The sequence below is a fragment of the Adiantum capillus-veneris genome, chromosome 11 (genome assembly GCF_014529385.1).
Source record: "Adiantum capillus-veneris isolate H3 chromosome 11, ASM1452938v2, whole genome shotgun sequence".
Classification (NCBI taxonomy): domain Eukaryota; kingdom Viridiplantae; phylum Streptophyta; class Polypodiopsida; order Polypodiales; family Pteridaceae; genus Adiantum; species Adiantum capillus-veneris.
Genome location: NC_140941.1, coordinates 66,417,183 through 66,425,620, shown reverse-complemented (window position 1 = coordinate 66,425,620; position 8,438 = coordinate 66,417,183). Strand labels below are relative to the sequence as shown.

The following is an 8,438-nucleotide window of genomic DNA, read 5'->3' as shown; positions in this document are numbered from 1 at the left end:
CGGCTTCGTTGCAGAGCTTCAGATTTTGCCATTTTTTTAAAGAAAAAAATTTACCCTAAGGGATGGCCATCCACACTTGGCCATTCCCTTTGGATTAACTAAGAAACCCATCCCACGATGGGGTGCCCAAGGGGCAACCCCCAGGGGCCTCAACCACTGCGTCCATGGAGCATACGGTCCAGCCACTCAGAGTTGGCAGCGTGCATGGATTTCTCTTTTTCGTTTAACAACGGTATTGGCATCGGCAAAGGAGCCGATTACCAAAGACATTAGCAAAGATTGTGTACGCTAAGGCATGATCATATGGAAGCAAGGCTTCCAACGTCAACATGGATTGTAACTTATCTGCAAGGCATCAATGGCGATCGACCGACATGATAAACAACTTTGCCATTTCCTAATTAAGGGTTTTCTGAAGTTTTATCTTGCAGACTTATACGGTTCACGTTTCAAAGAATTGATCTTTCATGCAACGGCAAGGTCTGTTGCTAGTTTGGCTTACGGATGCAACGCTGTTTTGCATGGCCGGATCAGTAATCAGCATGGCTAATTTCCCACAGATTGGCAAGAGCCTTTCTTTCTCTACCTCTGAGTTTGGGGTTGCGATTCGGGCGAGGCCCTTAAGAGCAAGCAGTAGAGCAGCTATCGCACCAAGCAACAACATCTATGAAATAATTTCTCATTAAACTTCTTAATTGCAACTCAATTGATTCTTACGAGGGCAAGACGCATCGGCAGGAGTATTTATTGAGGTACGCATTTGATTTTTGTGTATTAAGCATGTGCTTGATACCCCTGGTATGAAATGGATGACTATGAATGATCACGGCTATATGAGATGCATAACTTGCACGTGTTCTACTGTTTTTCCATTACATTTACAATTCGACAAGGTTGACTCTCTTTGCTATGACATTTGTCGCTAATAGCATTTGTTGGCAATGAGGCTAGACATAGCTATATGAAGCATGGCTTCTCTTGAGTACCTTGATAGAGCACGCTCGTCACAGGTTACATTTTGTTTCCAAGGCAAGGCCAAGGGCCAATTTTTCGGTATCTCAAGGAGACAGGCATGGCCTATTACTGGACTTGTTGAAGACAGTAAGTTGCTCAGCATGGCCGACTCCTTGTCACTATTTCTACAAACTGACAGAGAATGCTTACCACATAGTACTAGTTAATTTCATTTGAAATTGCTCGGCAAGGTCGTTCCTTTTTGTTATGATATCCGCAACCACAGCCGTTTCCTATTAGCACAAACATATTTATGTGAAGCAAGGCTTCAATTTAAGAATCTTGCATTGAAATTTTTTCCGTTTGGGGTATGCTATGAGCACACGCCCTAGGAAAATTTCTACATATGCCGGCAGGATATTTTGGGGCATGTATATGATATATATGCCAACTCTCTCTTGCACAACAGAGATGGTTATGAACTACATTTGAGGGAGTTTTCTTCCACGGAATCTCGGGCCAACTGGTTACAGCAACAACAACCAAGTTAGCCAAGTTTAAATTTTTATTGTTTTTTCCATGTTTACACTTTACTTGGCAGTTACTTTCATTGTGCAAAGCAAAGTGCTTTGGCAATTTTATACGAAGCAAGGCTTCTCCCTTGTGCCGAGATACTGCCCGTTGATTTGGAATCAAGGGGATTGGCACACAAGTTTGTGAAATTGGTAAAATGGGAATTTTTTGTCACATTTTCGATGTGGCAGCATCCCGTTGTAATGTACCACTACCAGTACAGACTGTGCAAGGCACTTATGGTTTTGGCTCTCACGCTTGAGACCGTCATAGTAGCCAAGGGCTTATACTTTTGCGTGCAAGGCATGCTCATCAGGTGGCATGAATTCCACCACTTCATGCATTATGCTTCCGCTATCCCACTCGCAACTCTGTCACGGACAGAATACGTGATGGATTGTTTAACATGATTGTTGGTTGCTATTAGCACAACAACCCTAAAAGGAACCTCAATCTAAGATTTATTGTACGGGCAAAGTGCCAAATCTAAGTCGTACTCATACAATCACGACCCCTACAAGGTAGGTGGGTTAGCGTGAGTTTTGTGTTTCTCTGTTAACTCTTTCGATGAGAGAATCATACCAAAAACCTGTGGAATGCTTATAGGATAAAGCTGCAGCTGCAAGCTAAGCATAAGATGCACCAGAGCAGGGCAATCAACTATACACGTCATAGTCATTTAAGGAAAGTTCCTCAGCCCAGCATGCTCTTCTTCTCTCGGTCTCTCTCTCTTTAAGGGAAAAATGAAAATCTTCTAGGAAGATTTTGATATGTGTTTTGCTCGTGAGTCAACTTGAGCCAAGGTGCTCTAGCTCTCAGCTAACACGTGGCTAAGATGCTACTCAAATTCGTCTTCATCGGTTCGTCCATTGAACACTAATTTGCACAAGGGCTATGAGCCACACAAGCTAAGAGCCATTGTCAGGCCAAGGGTAGGACCCAACTATTGGCATTCTTTGGGTGATTGTTCTCAAGATTGAACAGATCTACCTAGGGGAGTACACATCGACGTTAATGGACAAGCAAGAGTCTTGTCATTAAGGATGTTTACGGTGTCATTTTTGCACTACATGTTTTCAGTGCGACACTCAAGTTGAGTTTTTTGATAATCTTCAACTCACAACAACTGATCTCTACAAGGAAGTATAGATGCAGCAATCAGTTGCGATAGCATGGCTGTCCACAAGAGCTAGGCAGTTCACTTGTGTGGATTTTCTGCTCTCTCTATAGCACTATGGAGTGTCTATATTGTTTTGGGGTACGACCTGGTGGGTGACTGCTACATCACCCCATAGGCAGTGAGGATCACAGTTGATCTTCCTTGAGGATCACAGTTTGATCTCTCCTAGTTAGACTTTCAAGGAAAGAATTCCTTAATCTACCACGCGGTAGAGGACAAATTCAACTTTTTGAGTTGAGTCCAATCATTATGTACACGGTTAACTATGTTGGTTACCGTTACCTGTTAGTTGAGCAGTTTCTACAGAGGGTCTTACCAAGGGGTTTGACTACGTCGATGTTAACCAAAGGGGTTGGGTTGTGCAGGCAACACCCACGGTTTCCAGTGCAAGTCGTATAAATACGCTTGAATGTTTCAAAGCCATGCAAAGGGCATGTTGGAACAGAGTATTTTGGACCGTAGTGTCCACTATACATTACGTTGGTACGAACCTAGAGTAGGGTTCGATTTGGCACATGTTGTCACATGGGATACAACATGGTCTAGGAACTCAAGGAGTTCAGTTTAGCCAGTGTGGAGCATGATAGAGGGTCCCTCTTACTCTTGTCGCACAGTGTTTGTAGTTACCTCCACACACAAGTACCAGCTCGTACTTGATGGATGTCTCTTTTCTTGATATCCTTGTTTGAGACATATTCCACATGTGGAGAATATGAGTCTCGGGGATTGACACTGGCGCCAAATATCTAACAATGTGTCGCGACGAAGTCCCTAGGTGCTGGTCGCATCCATGGATATGACCATTTTGAGCACACAGTATCAGGAGCAATCTCAGTGGGCCAGAAATTGTCGGGTACTAAGTACAAACTTGTTACGATTACAAGTGTTGTGAAACCACCATAACGAAGGGTTGTTTCTACATATAGCTAAGTATGCTATGTACATGAGAATGTCTCATGGTTGGTACCTAGGTGTGACCGGGTTGTCACATTCTGTTATGGTCCAAAGTCTCGTCATGGAATTGCGGTTCGGATATGTTTGTGTTAAATGCATGCACACTAGGTGTTATGGGCCCTAGTGTTTAACACAAATTTATTCGAAGCGGCATGCAAATTCATGGCCATTATTGTTTCTGCAATTTTTTGCACTGCCAGTGCAATCTCTCTTGCAGCTTTAGTATGAGTTTATACCCTGCCATACAAGATGATGGCTGAGTATGGGTGTTTGTGATTGGCTGCTTGAAACTGCAATCTGTTTTCAATGTAGTTGGTTGTCTCCATTCCATATCGAGTATATGGCCCTGGATACTCAATGATTGAGTCATAATTTGTCGTCAGTCGTGGGCGACTGTATGTAAGTGGTTGGGGGAAATCACCTCACTCTTACAGCTGCTCTTCATCCCGCGTAGGATGGGCAACTTACATGCATTCTCTTTCGTACTAAAGGATATGCAATGTGCATACGTTAGTAAACCACGCTAAAGGATATGCTAAGTGCATACGTTAGCAAGAAGCAAACCAATTGGGAAGACTACTTGCCAATTTTGGAGTTTTCTTATAATAGTTCAAAGCATGTGACTAGAGGGTTTAGTCCATTTATGCTTTTATATGGTTTTCAACCTAGATCACCCGTTACGGTGGGGTTGGCTACGGAGAAGATCCAGAGAGTGAAAGATTTTCTCCAAGACCATTTTGATATGCTTCGAGTTGCTCGAAAGAATGTTAAGCAAGCTCAAGATCGATATAGAAAGTACACCGATGAGCATCGCCGTCTTGTTACTTTCCAAGAAGGAGACAAGGTTTTCCTTAAGGTTCCAGAACATTCAGAAAGTCTGAAGACGGGAAAGGTTGCTAAATTGTCACCACGCTATTGTGGACCGTTTACTGTCCTCAAACGTATAGGCCAAGTGGCATACAAGTTAGCACTTCCCGAACACTCACGAATTCATCCTGTCTTCCATGTTAGCCGTTTACAAAAATAGCTAGGACAGCATGATAATGTCATTGACACAGGTGTGTTAGTTGACATTATAGAACCGCCAAGCGTCCCTCATGAACCCGAAAAGATTTTGGATTCTCATGAGCTTTGCACCAAACATCATGTCAGACGACGGGTGTTGGTAAAATGGCTAGATAGACCTGATGAAGGTTCTACATGGGAGAATGTCTCCACACTTAAGAAAAGGTTTCCTATGTTTTTTTTCGAGGATAAAAACATTTCTCCAAGGGGGGGGTAATGTGAGGACACGGGTCCTACGGGCAAGGCCACCGGCACGGCCGGACAGGTGTGTACGCTAGGGGGAGGCTATAAGATAGCGGTTGGGTGGAGACTAGGCACACAATTACCCTCCGCCTCACAACTATCGCCATATGCAGGCACGTACGAAAAGATGGAACCGGCATACCTCTCTCTCTATATGTGCATCAATTGGTCTCTCTCTCTCTCTGCGTTCGCACGCTGTCTTGCCTTGCTCTGCAGGGCAAACTGGCCGGATCAAGGAGAGTACGCCACGTATCTCTCTCTCTGTCTCTCTCTCTCTCTGTATTCGCACGCTGTCTCGCCTTGCTGCAGTGCTATTCTCTTGAGTCCCAACCCTGTTCTCTCTCTCTCTCTCTCTCTCTCTCTCTCTCTCTCTCTCTCTCTCTCTCTCTCTCTCTCTCTCTCTCTCTTTCTCATGCGCTATCTCTTGAGTCATGTGTGGGTTGGGTTGCAGAGAACACTTGCCAGAGCACAGAGAAATCACCACGTGGTCGCCGGAATTTCAGTCTCTTTCATATGTAGTATAGATAGATAGTATAGAAGTATAGATAGATAGTAATAGATGTGGTGAAAAAGAATGTCCTAATCTATTCTTTGGAGCATATAAACCAAAGGCAACCTCTAAATTCTCTTCATCAACATAACCGTGCTAGTTGCCAATGAGGAAGCGGGGTCATGTCTAACCTTTGCTAGAATCTGGACCAACGTTTGCTTTGAAATGTTGGACCAGGTAGCTTTAGAAGAGAGAGAGAGAGAGAGAGAGAGAGAGAGAGAGAGAGAGAGAGAGAGAGAGCATAGAATAGAGAGGATCGGTTCTCCTTTCCTCAATACTGCCCTACATGTTGGGCACCAAATGTGGTGTAGGACACAATATTCATGATGGGAAGCTTGGCATACGTGTTGACGTGGAACAGAAGGACCATGGTGGCAACAGTATATGATGTAGAAACTAATAAGATATAGCCTAAAACGTGGACCTCCACCTATTCACGCTATTGTCACCAATCTCGTGTAGGCTTGCCACCTGCTAGCTCCTGCTTCCCTTCTCTCAGCGGTTGCAAGGAAGCAATGCACTTAGAACTCAGAAGAGATAAAGGAGCAGTGTGAAGGGGGCAAAGAGGGATGGCATTTAAGCTCACCGACTCTCATGATCACTGGGGCTCATGTAGAGTGGGAGTAAGTCATGAGTTGCTTGGCATCCGGCACTTCAAGAACTCCAAAGCCTACAATGTGTGTGAGCCCCACCATATTTTCTCTGACTGTGAAGGATGGCCCAAAATGGGAAGAAGGGAGGGGCTTGTTTGCAGACATTCCATGCGACCAAATGGAGCTCTTGCCCGCAATTCAAGAGAAGCACCTAGTTTGGTAAGCATTGTGCTGCTCTAGGACGTGAGAGTGTCGTGAGCAGCCTGGGCCTGGTTGGATCGAAAGTAACTGGAAGAGGAAGGCGGAGGGCCTCTCTCTCGCTTTCTCTCTCAAAGAACTTACTCAGAGTTCTCCGCAGGTGCTCTCTCTCTCTCTCTCTCTCTCTCTCTCTCTCTCTCTCTCTCTCTCTCTCTCTCTCTCTCTCTCTCTCTCTCTCTGCTCTGAATGATTCCCCTCTCCTTCTCAACTGTTCATCCCACCTGCCTCTTTGCCTCCCAATATATTGGAGGTAGAGATGTTGTGACTGTTCACCTCCCACCTCCAATCGGCTTCCCGGGCTCACGTACCACCCCCGCACTCTTGTGTGTGTGTGTGTGTGTGTGTGTGTGTGTGTGTGTGTGTGTGTGTGTGTGTGTCACTGTTTTGCATAGATCACACTGCCGGACAGAGGAGCTTGCGCCACATGGCAAGCCGGAATCCGGAGGTAGAGATGTTGTGACTGTTCACCTCCCACCTCCATTCGGCTTCCTGGGCTCACGTACCACCCCCGCACTCTGAGTGTGTGTGTGTGTGTGTGTGTGTGTCACTGTTTTGCATAGATCACATTGCCGGACAGAGGAGCTTGCGCCACATGGCAAGCCAGAATCCTTGCTTGCTTAATAGATAGTATAGATGTCGTTTTCAATTCCAAAAATGTCGGTTCAAGGCAAGGGGAAAGGAAAAATCCCCCCCAAAATAGAAAAAATAGTGTAAAAATTTGGAATAATAACCCTTTTTTTTAAAATCTCCTCTTAGAAAATTCAGGAAAGAAATATTGTGTGTGAGAAAATGATTTTTCGCGAACACAGCTGCCTGGCAGGGATGGGCATGCCTTGGAGAGGCCTCGGCGGTAGGCATGGACTCTCAGCATCCAGGAAGACAGCGCACCCACATTCGTATCTGGTTGTGAGTGTGTGTGCAGAGAGTGTGTGTGTGTGTGTGTGTGTGTGAGAGAGAGAGAGAGAGAGAGAGAGAGAGAATCCTGCCCAGTGCAACTTTGAACGCACTCTTTGATCGATTGTTGATTAGGAAGAGGAATCCAGCATATTGTTCCAATAGACGCAGGAAGACTTCACTGAGGAGATTGCACTTCACATCCACATTGAATGCTCGACGCTCCAAGTACCCATCACCCTCGTTGAGGAAGATGATAGCATGCCATTGTAAAGCTGTGTTAAGAACTTGGCTATTTTTCTAGCTCCCGAGTCTCCTCCCCCAACTCAATTAATGCACTAACGACCCAAAATGGTCTATGCAGCATTTCCTCAAGCATTTTCGCCATCAAGGTCTTGCCTATGCCAGGTGACCCATAACATAGCACCACACATCCCTCGCCCTTCTGAGACACAAAATCTACAATCCTGCCCCTTCCACTCTCTTCCAATAGGTAAGTGGTCACAATGGCCTTTAGCATATCTTTTTGCTTGGCACTCTTCATCACCAGCTGCTCATATGCTTGATCCTCAAAGGTTATCTCTCGGAGATCCTCGACACCGAAGCAGCCCCACCTCTTTAGGCTGAAAGAGAACCCATATACCACTGCAGGTGCTTGACGAAGATCCTCTTTAGTTAGCTGCTCTGATTTTTCTTCTTCTGTTTCCTTTTCCCCAAGGCCTCTCAGCAGCTCGAATGCCGACTGTGCATTACCCAATGGCCAATCTATGTTTTCCTTGGCCAAGCTGAACCGATCCACGATCACTCGTCTATTGACAATCACCCGATGTAACTGAAAGCATGAACAGGGAGCCATGAATATGCATGAATAAGAAAAGTTCCTTTAATTACTGCATAATTGTAAAAGAGTTGTACACGCTGCTCTAGGCGGTTCGCCATGTTTTTCCTCTCTTGGCTTGGAAAGAAAGACCATGGATAGTCCATGATCTTGAGGGTGATCTTAAACCACTCCTTTGGGATCTAATACAGGCTGCAAACATTGGTTTTGTCAAGAAGCATAGTATCTTTGATAATATCTTCCATTTCTGTGAAGGCAATGCTCTAGTTAGTGTGCATGACGACTTGGTGGTATTTCTTTTTGACTCAAGAAAGCTCCTAATCATGTGGATTGGAG

At 45.0% G+C, this 8,438-nt stretch overlaps 1 protein-coding gene across 1 annotated transcript; it reads right to left on the bottom strand.

Annotated features, from left to right (window-relative positions):
• Window positions 1-7,415: 7,415 nt before the first annotated feature.
• On the bottom strand, window positions 7,416-8,347 carry LOC147447379 (isoindolinone tripeptide biosynthesis cluster protein B-like). Its single transcript, XM_086524306.1, has 2 exons — window positions 8,180-8,347; window positions 7,416-8,096 (listed from the first exon to the last, which is right to left on the bottom strand). Exons 1-2 carry the CDS (start codon window positions 8,246-8,248, stop codon window positions 7,557-7,559), a joined length of 609 nt encoding a protein of 202 aa, XP_086380432.1. The 5' UTR covers window positions 8,249-8,347; the 3' UTR covers window positions 7,416-7,556.
• Window positions 8,348-8,438: the final 91 nt, after the last annotated feature.